This window comes from Lagenorhynchus albirostris, chromosome 14 (assembly GCF_949774975.1).
Source record: "Lagenorhynchus albirostris chromosome 14, mLagAlb1.1, whole genome shotgun sequence".
Taxonomy (NCBI): domain Eukaryota; kingdom Metazoa; phylum Chordata; class Mammalia; order Artiodactyla; family Delphinidae; genus Lagenorhynchus; species Lagenorhynchus albirostris.
The window spans coordinates 15,900,992-15,917,078 of NC_083108.1; the positions used below are offsets into that span (position 1 = coordinate 15,900,992).

The 16,087-nt window shown below is 39.0% G+C and overlaps 1 protein-coding gene across 3 annotated transcripts in view; it reads right to left on the reverse strand.

Moving 5' to 3' along the window:
* Positions 1-16,087, reverse strand: part of MALT1 (MALT1 paracaspase) — a 59,657-nt gene that overhangs the window by 10,031 nt on the left and 33,539 nt on the right. For all 3 annotated transcript variants that reach the window (XM_060120723.1, XM_060120722.1, XM_060120721.1), the window contains 4 exons: positions 12,815-13,018; positions 4,927-5,104; positions 3,700-3,774; positions 3,028-3,155 (listed from right to left, as the gene is read on the reverse strand). In XM_060120723.1, coding sequence (XP_059976706.1) covers positions 3,028-3,155; positions 3,700-3,774; positions 4,927-5,104; positions 12,815-13,018 — 585 coding nt within the window. The remainder of the gene's footprint in view (positions 1-3,027; positions 3,156-3,699; positions 3,775-4,926; positions 5,105-12,814; positions 13,019-16,087) is intronic.

The window sequence follows — 16,087 nt, forward strand, 5'->3', positions numbered from 1 at the left end:
GTAGTTACTTATCTGGGAAAAAGAGACATAAAACTCTAAGACTTTATCCCTTTTGCTCACAAAGAGATTCCAAATGTTTTTCTTTCACCAGTAGTAAGGTCAGAGAGAGAGAGACAGAGTGTGATTTTATATATATGATTATTATAAACACACACACACACACACACACACACACACACACACACACACAGAGAATGGGAGGAATATATCAAACAATTGAGAACTAAGTTATATCAACATATTGGGGGTTGGGGGGGAGCCTAAGGGTCATGAGCATATATAAAATTATATTGTTGTAGGAGAGAAGATATAGAAATCAATTTTTTAAAAGATGAAAAAGGAAGAATGAGCCAAATAAAAAATTAAATGGTTAAAACAGACACGAAAAGCCTACGGTAAAAAAAAAAAAAAAAAAAGCCTACGGTAAATGTAGTTGAACTAAATTTTCTAGTTGAAGGAAAAAGGTTATCACGTTGGATTTAAATTCATTGATTCTAAATGTGAAAATATTAGAAGCATTCCGTTTAAAATCAGAAATGAGGCAAGAATGTCTACCACTACTACTTTTATTCAAGAATGTCTCTGAGGTCCTAGCTAGTGCGACATCAAGAACATATCAGAACTCCTCTAAATCAGTAAGAAAAGCAAAAACACCACAATAGAAAAATGGACCAAGGACACGAGCAGATTTTAATAAGACATACGTATTGCCATTAAAAACATGTTCAATATCACTAACAATCAGGGAAACCCAAATCAAAACCACAATGAGATAGTATTTAACACATCTGATTGGCAAAAATAAAAAAGTCTGACATATGAAGTGATGAAGAGTGCAGATTTACACGACCTCTTGTACATTACGGGGAAGAGGGTAAGTGTAGATTGGTGCAACCACTTTGCAAAACGGTTTGGCATTATTTCTTAAAATTGAATACTGACATACCCCACGATCCAGTAATTCCAAATACTAGATTTATACCCCAAAGAAACTCTTGCATACATACTCCAGGAGACATATAAGAGATTGTTACAACGGTACTGTTCACGATAGCAAAAACTGGGATGTAACTCAAATGCTCAACAGGAGGGCAGCTGAAAAAACTAGTATGTTTGCACAGTAGAATATTATAATACAGTCAAAATGAATGAACCACAGTCATGCAACAATATGGATTACTCTTAGCAATATAACATTAACTGAAAAACCTCAAGTCCCAAATACACAGCATAATATCTTTTGATAAAGTTAAAAACAACTAAAATTAAAATATACATACTTCTTGCAGACATAATATAAACTCAGTTAAAACTATGTAAGAAGCAAATCAAGGGAATGATAAACAAGATTTAGAATGATGGTTACCATGTAAGGGGGGGCAAGGAAAGAGAGAGAGGGAACATATAATTGGATGTAGATTACTGTCAAGGTCTGAGATTCATGTTGAACAACTAATTCCACAATAAAAACTGTCAGAAGTATGTTCTAGGGGACTGACATCATTAAAAATGAAATACTGATTAAATAATTTTTTCTAGCAGGTCTTGGAGTTTTATATAGTAAGATGGTTTTTGGGTCCCTTAAATGCCATACTGCTAAAACTAGATAGGAAAGAATTTATTTTGCAATTTCAAGCAACTGAACAATAATGCTGTCTGGAGTACAAAAATCAAAATCCGGGGTCACAGATTAACAACTGGAGCCTTGTAACAGCAGTCAGCTTATTTCATATTTTGTTTCACGGGTACACAATTGAAACTGGAAAGGTAGTTTTTCTGCCTTGACTATTTGGTCTATGATCTTTGAATACTTACTTTTTTTTCTGAATATTTTTAAGTTATCCAGAAGATCCAAAGTTCAAATATATAATAAAATAAAAATATAATCCAGAAGTTCAAATATAAACTCATAGCACGTACTGGGATGCCACTCATTGCCATAACAACAAAGTATATATCATATGTGGGTGAACTGGTGCTTTTTACTAAGTGTTAAGATAGTTAATATATCTTAAAGACTAAAATTAGAATAAAGCATTTTAGAGTCTCTGAAGCACCTTCACAGATCTCACTTTGAAAATAACTGACATACTCCAAAGGCTTTAATTTTTTTTTTTAAGCGCCAGAACTTTGTCTTCAAATGAGAACTTAAATAGAAGCCCACACAATATGTAAAACACATAAAAGCAGAACTTCTTTGGTTGAAGAAGGAGGGCCAAAGCTCTGACTGTCTACATTAAAGGGGAAAGTAGTTAAGTGATCCAGCTAAGGGATCTACACCGACAAAAACATGAAAATAGACGAATGTGACTAACAGCAGGTCGTGAAACACTCAGATACCATACACTCAAGCTGCCATCTTGGGAACATCCATGAAACTCCATTTGCTAGTGAGCCAGTTTGTAAAAGAATTGCCTTCTTTTTGATAGGACTTGTAAAATGGCATTTCAAAAAACACGTCAATCTACAGCTGTAACACGTGATTATTCAACACCTGACACGAGCACAGCATTATGCCAGGCAGGGAAGGAAGGAATAGAAGGGAATGGAAGACATGGTGTTAGACCTCTAGGATCCTGTCCTTAAAGCAGAATTTTAAAACTACTAAGTTCATCAAGAAAAATAAAAGAACCCAGCTTTTCCCCATAGGGTCTCAGCATTTCTGTAAAGTTTATCTGTCTGATCCTGAAAGAGGATGCTCATTAGACAGTTTTTTTTTTATTTTGCAAATAAGCAGACTGGGCAGCATCAGGCACTAAGCATAGAAACAAGGTGAAGAGCTCTGAGGATTAAACTTCATTTATTTCACAACCATGTCTGGGGTCAGACTTGTACTTCAAGTAATACTGCACAGATGCATGTAGCTAAGCCAATAGGGAAGGAAGGAGGGAAACCTGAGTGTTGTGAACATTATATAAAAAAAACTGTCTTATAAATACGAATTCCAAATCTGCACAGTAACAATAGGAATAAAATAATGACCCAACAGAGAACCCTGAGTAGCTTTCTCTTTAGTTTTTATTTTACCTTCTGCAACTTCATCCAGTAACACAGTTATTTTCTTTTCTTCTAATAATCTATCTTTTAAAAATTTCATGAAGATTCCATTTGCCAACCCAGAATGCTGTATTTCAAAGGCTTCTGCTCCTTGACACCTGAAAAAAGACATTTTTAAAAAAGCAAACACTTGCCGCATGAGGCTTCTGCAAAAACTGATGAGCCTCATGTACTCCCCTGCCTCTCTCATGGCATCCCAAATAAAGAGTTAATCTTTAAGCAAGAACTAAATGCTTTGCTGCTTAGTAAAAAGAAGATGCCAAGCTATGAAGTGCTGAAGTCAATTATTTAAAAATTTCTATCAAGAATATCGAGGCAGGGCTTCCCTGGTGGCGCAGTGGTTGAGAGTCCGCCTGCCGATGCAGGGGACGCGGGTTCGTGCCCCGGTCCGGGAAGATCCCACATGCCGCAGAGCGGCTGGGCCCGTGAGCCATGGCTGCTGAGCCTGCGCGTCTGGAGCCTGTGCTCCGCAACGGGAGAGGCCACAACAGTGAGAGGCTCACGTACCGCAAAAAAAAAAAAAAATATCGAGGCAAATTTATGCCTAGATGGCTATGGATATTTCTAGGCTTCTAATCTACAATCAAAAAGAAGTCATCGAAGAATGAAGGACTCCTCAACATAAACATAAAAGTTTCTTACGTGGCATATCCAAACACAATATTGGCAGTGACTTTTAGTGCGTCCAAGATTGGGATGGTATCATCGTAGTCATTTCTATTTAAAAGGTAGGAGAGGAGAAGGACAGATATAAATATGAAAAGTTACAACAGCATTCTTAAAAGAACATAAATAACAAACATGATACTATCCTATTACACACAACTTAAAATTATAGGTTCAAATTCCTTTATCTTATTAGCTACATATTTACCAAAAGTAATCCAGGGCTCCTAAACTATTGAGACAGCAGAGACTCACACCTTTTTTCTTGTTAGCTTTAAAACTGGAGCTACATTTGAACTCGGCCATTGGATTTTGATTGGTAATAGCTGAGCAAGCAAAACACTAACTCAGAGTAGAATCATCATTGGCTCCACTCCTTAGTATCACAATGGCAGACAAATGGGATCCAAATCTTCAAACGTCTGCTTCAGCTAAACTTTCTCTGTCTGCAATACCATGACTAACTAGAGGCCCTCACTCAGTGCATGGTGTCTCTGCTAATTCCTGGAGGAACAGCTGCAGGGATTGTTAGAAACGTTCTAAAGGCAGGCTGAAGAGCTGTATGTTTTCTTTCTTTTTTTTAAAATTTTAATTTATATTATTTATTTTTGGCTGCGTTGGGTCTTCGTTACTGCACTCAGGCTTTCTCTAGTTGGTGGCGAGCGGGAGCAACTCTTTGTTGTGGTGTGTGGGCTTCTCATTTCGGTGGCTTCTCTTGTTGCGGAGCACGGGCTCTAGGCACGCGAGCTTCAGTAGTTACGGCACACAGGCTCAGCAGTTGTGGCTCGCGGGCTCTAGAGCACAGGCTCAGTAGTTGTGGCGCACGGGCTTAGGTGCTCCGTGGCATGTGGGATCTTCCCGGACCAGGGCTGGAGACCGTGTCCCCTGCACTGGCAGGTGGATTCTTAACCACTGCGCCACCAGGGAAGCCCCTGTATCTTTTCTATTATGAGAAAATACCCATGCCCTTTTGTTCTTCACTTTTGTCCTTCACTTTTGTCCTAGAGCAGACAGGAAAAAGTAAAACACACACAGAAAATATATTTTCCTCTAGTTTTCTTCTTCATCACTTTCAGTCTATAAGCTAAAATTCACAAACTTAAGTGATTCCTACCATGCAGAGGTTTGCCTTTAGATTTAACTTCTCAAGGTTGATATTTAACTGACCAGCAAGTTTCAGTATATAAAGAATGGACAGTTTACCTTTTCCTGCACATGTCCAACAGGAACACATTGAGTCCGGTTTCTTTCTCTTGCATCAATTTCAGTATATTTTGTACACACAGGCAATTTTCAGACCTATATGGATTTGGAGCATCGACAGGGACCATAAAGCTGTTCCCGAAGTTTTCATAACCATGTCCTGCGTAATATAATAGTCCTGAAAAGCAGGAAAAAACAGAAAGCGCACTCTGAACATGTAGCACTCTTTAAGAAAAAAAGATGTTAATGCGTGCTTATTTAAGAGATGTGCAACTATAAACACAACTCAGTGTTAACTGAATTTGTATTAAATTATTTTGACAACCATCTTCATTTAAGTACTGAATTTTCAACCAACATCAAGATGCTATCCAGAAGTGTATTTTAATTCATAAAGGTAATACATTTGTAACCAATGGTATCATATGGAATGCACTTTTATCTCATGATGTTAAAATACAAAAAAAGGCTAAGGACTTCTTTGCTGACTCATCTGTCTCCTCTGTGAAACCAGAAACTTCTTCAGGGCAGGGTAGTCTTACATTTATCTGTGCATTCCTGGCACACAGCAGGAGTATAGTATTTAATGGACGAAGGAATAAACACAACTCAGACGAATAGCCACTGCAGTGTCAAGTATTCGAACCCATGTCCCCTGCATTGGCAGGTGGATTCTCAACCACTGCACCACCAGGGAGGCCCCTCTAACTCTTTGTAGTTACAGCCCTAACCCCTAGCAAGAATGTGGCTTTAAACGGCCAAGAAAACTTGCTTCCTTCGGCCCTAGAGGGCAGGAGCCAGGTTGCCTACTTTTCTTGAACTCCTGTTTAAATGAGAAAAATGGGTATTTCATATGTATCGCTTTGGGTAAAAAATGACAGAAGGGGCACACCCATATATTCAGCGTGGGTTTATTCTACCTCGAGTGAGCCCTGAATATTATCACGTAGGCAGTGAGGACAATGAAACAGAAACGAAGACAGAGTTCCTGGCCCTGAGGGTCTTGTAATTCATTCAGGCACGCTCATGTTATTACTTAGAGAAGAGTCGGCATCTAATTAAATACCATATGTCATGTGATGAGGGCAACCCTGTATGAAATGAATAAAGGGCAGAGAGGAATATCAGTGTGAGGTGAAGCAATAACGGACGGTCTTGAGAGAAAGGGTACGATCTGGAAAGGCAGCGAGAAAGCAAGGTGCGTTACAGGCAGGATGCACAGAAACAAAGCTTGGGCCTGGAATGACAGCTAATGGAAAGGAGACTAGCCTGGCAAGGAATTAAATGATCACTGGAAATGAAAGTAAGCGTGCACAGATAGCATTTTGAAAATCACGACAAAGGGAGTGGGTTTAATTCGCTAAGCCATGAAGATCAAGTGAAAAGACAACCCACAGAATGGGAGAAAATACTTATCTGTCTATAAGGACATATATATTTGTAAGGATGAATCCTATATCTGTAAGGACACTTTGTATGCAGAATATATAAAGAACTCTTCAATTCAACAATAAAAAGACAATCCAATTTTAAAACGGGCCAAGGATTTGAATAAACATTTCTCCAAAGACAATATACAAATGGCAAATAAGCACATGAAAAGATGCCCAACATCATTAACCATGCAAAACAAAACAATGAGATACCATTTCACACTTATTAGCATGGCTATAATCAAAAAGGCAGTAACAAATGCTGACAAGAATGTAGAGAAATTGGAAAGCTCGTTTATTTCCGGCAGAAATATACAATAGCACAGGCACTTTGGAGTTAAGCAGTTTGTCAAAAAACGAAACTCGGAATTATATGACCCAGCAATTCCACTCCAAGGGAAGTATCCAAGAGAACTGAAAACAAGTGTCCACAGAAGAATATGCACACGAATGTTCATAGCAGTGCTATTCGTAATATCCAAAAACTGCCTAAATGCCAATCTGCTGATGAATGGATAAATAAAATGTTCTATATGCACACAGTGGACGACTCATTAGCCATAAAAGTAACGCTACCACAGATGAACCTTAACTACACTGTGCTAAGTGAAAGAAGCCAGACACAAAAGGACGCACATGGAGCGATTCCATTTATATGAAATGTCCTCAATAGACAAATCCAGAGACAGAAAGTGATGTGTTGTTGCCAGGAGTTTGGGGTATGGAGGACTGAGGTGTGACCGCTAATGGATATGGGTTTTTTGGGGGGCGTGATGAAAATGTTCTGGAATTAGGTGACTGCACAACTTTGTGCATACACTAAAAACCACTTGTATACTTTAAAAGAATTGTATACTTTATTTATTTATTTAGTTTTTGGTACGCGGGCCTCTCACTGTTGTGGCCTCTCCCCTTGCGGAGCATAGGCTCCGGACGCGCAGGCTCAGCGGCCATGGTTCACGGGCCCAGCCGCTCCGCGACATGTGGGATCTTCCCGGACCGGGGCACGAACCCGTGTCCCCTGCATCGGCAGGCGGACTCTCAACCACAGCGCCACCAAGGAAGCCCAAGAATTGTATACTTTAAAAGAGTAAAATTTATACTCTGTCAAGTATTCAAAATCTGACTCTGCTCTCTCTTTCCTGCTTCCAGAGCAAGACATGCTTATCTGTAACCTCCATGACCCTGCTCAGGTCACGATCTCCTTTCCATCTACCCAAGTCTTCACCAAGGCTCCAGGCTTATGTCAGGTTCAGAACCCTTGGCAACTTATCACCTGGTCTCTAGTTTTCTAACACACTACAGCCTCACCCTGCTGGGAAATCCTACAGCAGCACTCTTGACACTTAAAGTCATATACAGTATTTGCTTTATTGACATTTTACGATTCTACGTAGATATAGTTTCTCTGATAAAAGTGATCGTAATAAAAACAGGAATTTTATATTTGCGTAGCATTTTCATGGTTTTCAAAGCACGCATATACATGATCTGATTTTAACCCATATAACAATCTTTAAATGACCTATTTAATAAGTGAGGAAATCAAATTTTAAAAGATTAAACAATTTGTTTAAAATCATGTAGCTGATAGGTGTTTGGTTTCCATTTACAGTCTTCTCCCCCTCCCGTTATATTAAGGGACTTATAATTTTCTTTCCTTTTTTTGGTCGGGCCACGCGGCATGTGGGATCTCAGTTCTCCCACCAGGGATCAAACACACGCCCCCCCAGTGGAAGCTTGGAGTCTTAACCACTGGACCACCAGGGAAGTCCTGTAATTTTCTTGGAGTATAGATCATGTTCTTTATTTTCTGTATCTCCCTCAACACCTAGAATACTCCTTATCTGGGCTAGGGACATAACAGGAACTCAGTAATTACTTCTTTTTTTTTTTTTTTTTGCGGTACGTGGGCCTCTCACTGTTGTGGCCTCTCCCGTTGCGGAGCACAGGCTCTGGACGCGCAGGCTCAGCGGTCATGGCTCACGGGCCCAGCCTCTTCGCGGCATGTGGGATCCTCCCGGACCGGGCCACGAACCCGTGTCCCCTGCATCGGCAGGCGGACTCTCAACCACTGCGCCACCGGGGAAGCCCCAGTAATTACTTCTTGACTGTATTAAATTAACAATGCAAACTGGTCAGGGCAGAGGTAGATCTGGAGACCTTTCTAGAAAGAGTCTGACTTTCAGTAGAAATGGTACCATTTCTACAACTGATATCATTAAGAGACAGCCAACCAGAAAGCATGGGTATTGCTCCCATTGTATCACTTAACACATTCTGGCTCAAGCAAGACTTGGCTTGGGAGAAGCAGCAACTTCAAGGGAAGGTTCAGCCTCCATCATCCAGGAAAAGCTAAGTGTGTGGTCCAGTGTTTCAGTGCTGAATGCTCAGCTCTGCAATCACGGATATTAAGGCACTGACAACAAAATACCTTTTCTCCACTGCAGAATAGTTCATGAAAAGTGTAACAATTTTGTATCAAAGTCTACGTACAAATTATACTGCAGGAGATTAAGCATTTTTATGTTAAATAACTAGACCAAATGACTGTATTTTAAAAATTCCATCTGTAGTACTACTTGTACGTTTAATTAACTACCCTCATTACTCAAGGATAGAAGGACAAAACAGATCTCTTTTAAAATGTCAAAGAATTCAATGTGGTTAAAAATACAATCTTATAAATTAGATCTTTGGGGAATTTTATTTCTTGGGAATATGATTTCTAAGAATATAGTCTGTCACAGATATTTATTTTTGCCTACAGAGAAAATAATTGTTTAAATGGAAGATTTTCCCACTTGAGTTGAGCTGCAGTACACCTGGCACAGGGCTCTGATTAGAACATGCACCACCATGACCACCACCGCTGCCGCCACCGACCTACATAGCTCTTACTACACGCCAGGCACTGTTGGAAGAAAGCCCTTTACTTTTATTATCTCATAATGCTCACAACACATATCTCACAATAAGGTAGGCAATGTTACCATCCCCCTCTTACAGATGTACAAGCTGAGACACCGGGAGGTTTAATAGCTTACCCACAGTCACATGACTAATAAGTGATAGACTCGGAAGTGGGATGCCAGCCAGAGTAACTGCTGCGCTATGTTATACTGTCTCTTTATAATCTACTGCTGGCTTTCTAGTTAACTTTACTCTCAGAAAATATAAAATGTTGGTGTGCTGGTTTTCATCACTTCACCACACTATCACTTTAAAAACCCCTTCTTGTTTTTCAAATGAAATCTTAGACTGAACCGTAATACATAATACCAGATGAAAGCTGGGTTTCTCTGTTGAGGCCTGAAGTGGAATGTTGTCCAAATCCCCCAACTATCGGTGAAGGAAAATCTGAATTCAGAAAATCATGACAACAATAGCTACAGTACTTTGAGCGCTTTTAGTGTGCCCGACACAGGGATGATTATTTTATCTCACTTATTCTGGAACAACTTCATTAATTTAGTCTATCCATTTTATAAGTCCTTTTTGGCTTAGAAAAGTGAAATAAGTTGGTCATAGTCACACAGCTAGGAAGCAGAAAAGCCAGAGCGCTGAGCCTGGGGTTGGTTACTCTCAGGTTCGTTGCTTAACCACTGAGCTACACTGACGTGAATGATTCCTCTAGAGTGAATGAGGCTTTGGCCTTATTCTGACCAGACTCCTTTAATTTTTTTTTCTTTTTCTTTTCAGGTTTGACATTAGCGTTATATTTTATTTATTTTTTAAAACATCTTTATTGGAGTGTAATTGCTTTCCAATGGTGTGTTAGTTTCTGCTGTATAACAAAGTGGATCAGTTATACATATACATATATCCCCATATCTCTTCCTTCTTGCGTCTCCCTCCCTCCCACCTTCCCTATCCCGCCCCTCTAGGTGGTCACAAAGCACCGAGCTGATCTCTCTGTGCTATGCGGCTGCTTCCCACTAGCTATCTGTTTTACATTTGGTAGTGTATATATGTCCATGCCACTGTCTCACTTCGTCCCAGCTTACCCTTACCCCTCCCCGTATCCTCAAGTCCATTCTCTAGTAGGTCTGTGTCTTTATTCCCATCCTGCCCCTAGGTTCTTCATGACCCTTTTTTTTTTTTTTTTAGATTCCCTACATATGTGTTAGCATACGGTATTTGTTTTTCTCTCTCTGACTTACTTCACTCTGTATGACAGACTCTAGGGGACTCCTTTAGTCTTGTTTTCTATCAAAGCATATCTAAGCTGCAGCAAGTGACGAATGTAAAAAGGTGTTAGGTAGGGTGGATATCAAGCCAAATATGTAGTTATTCTCCATCCTAGTTTATGTATACAACTGAAATCTTTATCCTTATTTATCTTCAAGGACATGTAGTATTTAAGTCAGTTATTCCTGTTCTTAGATTGTGTTTTTAATGTTTATATATGTTTAAAAATTGAGTTACTTATTTTCTGTTAATTTTTATTTCTCTCACAAACCCAAGGGCACTATAGTACAAAAGGGCATAAACTTGAATGCCTGTGTTTCCCACATCTAATGGGAAATTCCTATGACTCTGCCTTGGCCTCCCCTACCCGCGAAGTGCTCCTGGCCCCCCGGGGCTGTCAGCTGGACACAGGGCACAGTCCAGGGGAAACGCCTATGCCCTCAGGCCTCTACCACACTTACATTGAAAGTAGATGTGTCTGATGTTTGGGATATTCACAATACTTCAAAATATAATGCAGCCACCCTGTTAAGACATGAATCAGTAGTATTTAAACATCTTTTCCAGCTTTCTTAAGCTGCCATTTCGCTTTAATATACCTATTTATTCCATATTCCAAGTTGAGGTTTTCATACTGGGGCAAAGCTTCAGCATAAGCTGAACTCTTCTTGCCAGAACTTTAAATATTTCTGGTTCTCAAGCTTACAGGGGCAATTAAAAGTTTTGATTTAAAAAGCCAAACCAAGGACTTAAAGCCAAGGTGATAATGTTAATAAGAAATGAGAACAAATAATCAAGTACATAATTCTTCATAAAATTCCCTCACTCTTAAAATACTTCACCAATCCCAAAACCTAAGTCGGTAAATATTTTTTCCTTCTACCTCCTTACTTTTGGGGAAGTTTTAGAAGCCTTTTCCTGTTTAAGCCATCTATGCACTTAAAAATGGAGATAAATTATGTAATATAAAAATAATCAACCAACCACCTAATTAGAGACTAAAAATATAAACCAGCTACCACAAAGGCACATTAGTATCGTATATTCTACCATATTTTCATAAGACAAATGAATGGATTCACCCAGATTCATCACTTTATATACTCATAAACAAGATTATGTTATTAAAACGTCAGCATAATAGTTGAAATCCCAAATCTGAGAGATTTAATTTGTTGATTCACTTGCCTAACAACTGTAATCCTTATTACTTAAGAAGAAACTCATTTAAAACTTATTTAGTACGATTTTAAGACTGTCCCTCATCCCACATACAGTAATGTGTTAAATCTTGGAAAAAATCTTTTCTTCCATTAAAAATTCTACTCTGAGAACCTTTAGCAATTGTACCAAGCTTGCCTCATCATATGACTCTAATTAGAAGTAAAAAGGCTAAATTTAGAAATTATTGAAGTAAAATAATTGGAAAGGTATAGAAGCCAAATCGACGCTTTGTTTATCGGTGGCATCCTGACAACAGGCCTGGAGATGTCACCTTCCCAGCAGTTGAATGTTATTACACAACATCGTGGTGAGCACAACTCTGAGAAACATGGCTCATAGCACAACATTTGGCCGTTCCATGCTTGTGGTTATGCCCACTAAAAGACAGAAATTACCAAAGAAATTGCTTACTACTGACAGCATATTCTCTCTTTAAAGAATCACTGACACATATGTAGTGTTCTTAACATATTTAAAAGAATGAGAAAAACCATTACAAATTTACTGTTAGAATTTTTGTGGAGGTCCATCTTTAACTGCATCTGCATAAAACTTTAGTTTACTGATTGTTTTCATATGTCTCACTCACCAACATTTTCTTGTTAAATTCTATTGTCCACTAAAAGACCTGAAAATACTATGCAATATTTAGAAAAAGGAAACAAACGTGAAATGTTCATTCGGTGACAGCATTTTGTACGCTAAACACACACACACACACAGTAATATTTAACATATATGAATATACAATTTGCTATTTGGTCATTGAACTTTACTGTAGCTCTCGTAGTCAATAAAACAAAATCACGTAAGGTAGGTAAGAATTCTAATAAGAACAACATTGTTTTGACACATGAAAGTAAAGACATCAAGCTAATTAGTCGTATGGAACTATGGAATGAAGATCAAAATCCATCTTTTATTACAAGAATAAAACTTTTCAACAATCCGTTTACCATGCCTTTCTGTTTAACTCTTAACCTAACTTATACAAGAAAAATAGTGGATAATTATAAAAGCAAAGATGATAAACATCTTACCATAGACTCCTTTGTCTAAAAGCAGTAAAAATTCATCCACGGCATTACGCATCTCATATTCAGTAAGATCCAGCAGTGAAACGACTTTGAAATCTAGCTGTCTTAACAAGTTGGTCAATTCATACACATCCACCAAAGGAGCTTTAAGCTTGGGGTGCTCCCAGTAATTCATATTTCCTATCAAAAGAGCAACCTTGTCCTTTGCTATTTAAAAAAAAAAGGGGGGGAGGGGGAGAAATTTAAAGGAGGATATAAAAATTAAACCTAATAAAATGCTTTACAAATAAGATTTCATTATTTAATTTCATTTTAGAGTGATCACCTTACATAGCAGACCAATAAACTCTATTGAGGAATACAGAGGCTGATGAATCAAACTGAAATTAATTGATGCTTTTGAGAACCAGGCAAAGGATGTTAGCTGTATATGAAGCATAATAGTAACTAATATTAAAGTAATACTTTTACTGATTTACAACAAGGAAAGAATATTCAATATAGACTTTTAGAGCAAATTTAAACAAAGAATGTTTGGAATTGGGTTCCCATCAAATTAGGTTCTGTTTTGCTGACAATGGAACAGGCTAGAAACAAAAGAAATACCAAAAAGAGAGAAAGGAAGAATTCCCATCAGAGCAGATAAGGGGAAATACCAAAGAGGAGGGAAAAGCAGGAGTTTAACAAATACTGTATTTTTAAATTTTCAGTTGATGTACTGTCTCCCGTTAGCTTCTTTAAAAAAAATTTCATGTTTGGGTGAGATGCGGTTACCTCAGGGCTGCATGAAGACTTTTTGTATGAATACCTTAGCAGTTCAATCTGTGACCTTAGTGAACTGAGGCTTTGCTCAAGGACGTGGTCTCATACAAAAAGTGGTTCTGTTTGTAAGAGGCCAAAAGATCCACACCTGTGCCTTTAAAAGTACCAGCTGGCTTTATCTGGTATATAGCTGGTCCAAAAGAGTTGTGGAAGGCTGAGCATAGCTTAGTGCCTAAGAGGTCTTCAGAATTGTACTTTTGCTAGTCGCGGGTGGGGTTAAAGGTTAAAGACTTGAGACTGTGCCACGACAACAGGAACCTGTCATGATGTTTTTCTCAAGGGCTGGCAGTGGGGTGTGTGCAGCACGTTACGGTCTAAATCCATGATGGAGACACCAGAGAGCAGCAGAGAAGGTGTAACAGGAGCACGTGGCAGTCCCAGACTGACGCTGGCCAGGACTTGGTGACCAGCCTTTGTCACAAAGTGCTGCTAAGTAGCTTATTTATAAATTAATATGGATACTACTCCTGTGCAATTGAAACAGGCACAAATAATCACATTGCTGACTTGATGGCTACAATATATAATCTAATTTCAGATGCTTCAGATCGTTAAGATGATTAAATGTCACCAAAAGTCTCTGGTGGAATTTCTTCTCTTTCCACAGAGCATTTAAGTCTAGAGTTAAACAAGGTCTGGAGAAAAACTAGCACCAACTAAAAGAATGTGACCCTCTCAAAGTGGCAGAATACCCCAGTTTGTGAAAATCCTCAATACTTCTGTCATGGTATCTTTGTTTCTTTGGCCTCGCCGTGCGGCTTGTGCAACCAGGGATTGAACCCGGGCCCTCGGCAGTGAAAGCGCCGAGTCCTAACTGCTGGACGGCCAGGGAATTCCCCTTGTCATGGTATCTTTATTCTACACTGACATTTTCGGAGATTCCTTGCTAATTGCCTATTCTTATGAGTATACACATTTTTGAAAAACATGAAATGATACTTAAGCCACATTTCTAACTCAATAAAAGTCACTTCAAGTCCTGTACAAATGATAATCTTTTCTTCTATTCCAAAGAAAAGGCCAATTTTCAAGACTATTTAATAAATAAGTAAATTGAGACATAAAGCCTCTACTAAACTGCCTTTCGTTTTAAAACAATAAAAAATGTTGAGAATACTCAGGATGGATTTCAATTAGGAGGCAGTATAAAACATGATCACTTGTATTTTTTTTTTTAAAAGTTTCTTCTTAAATAAACTAGAAATGTACTCTTACCCCAATTTACCCACTATATAGGAACACTTCGGCTGGCTAATCCACAGAAAAATTTCAGAGCATGTTTTTCTGAGCCCATCAACCCTATCAGAGTTCAGAGCCAATGTCAATACACTGACGGACTCAGTTCAATCTGCTCCTAAGTGAGAGGAGGTGGAGGATGTGTGGTCACTGGCTGACATCATTACAGTCCAAATCATGGGGTTCCCAATGCGATTCAAGTAGTAAAGTGTCTGCAAAGCATCGTGGGTTTCGTGGTGGGATATTATGATAGTTTAGGATATATATTAGATTAAAATTTTCTGTTGGCAGAAAACAATTATAAAGGTATGTAAGAGAAAAAAATCACTGGGGTTTTTGGTTGGGGGAACAGTTGTCAAACTAACCATACAGGCTGTTTCTGCTAAGATCTATTATTTATTCACTAGTTTTGTTATCTGTTTGGAAGGAACACTTGGCATTATTTATAGAATGCAAGGGTTCAGGGCTTCCCTCGTGGCGCAGTGGTTAAGAATCCGCCTGCCAATACAAGGGGCACGGGTTCGAGCCCTGGTCCGGGAAGATCCCACATGCCGCGGAGCAACTAAGCCCGTGTGCCACAACTACTGAGCCTGAGCTCAAGAGCCCCCAAGCCACAGCTGCTGAGCCCACGTGCCACAACTACTGAAGCCTGTGTGCCTAGAGCCTGTGCTCCGCAACAAGAGAAGCCATGACAATGAGAAGCCCACGCACCGCAACGAAGAGTAGCCCCTGCTCGCCGCAACTAGAGAAAAGCCCGCGTACGGCAACGAAGACCCAACACAGCCAAAAATAAATAAATAAATTAATTAAAAAGAAAAAAAAAGAATGCAAGGGTTCAGCAATTTGAGAACTATGGGCTTAAAATGTGTGTATCAATAATTGACCATAACTCTTCAAAAACTTTTCCCCAAGGATAATTTTTAACAGCTAGTTCCTAAACCGTCTTGGAGCACTTTGAGCTTGATGGTAATAAAGATGATGGGTAGGGAACTTACCTTGCCCACTCTACTTGTAAACCAGTTCCTGAACGATAGGTGAACTGGGGTGGATTTAGAATAGAGAAGCAGACTGCAGTGGTCGAAATGAGAGGTGACAAAGTCTCATTCCAGGAATTGGTTGTAGAAAGGGAAAGGAAAAGTCAGACTTTAGAGTTATGACAGAGAAAGAAACAGTAAAATTTGAAGTTGAGGAGACAAGAGTGAGGAATCAAAGAAAACT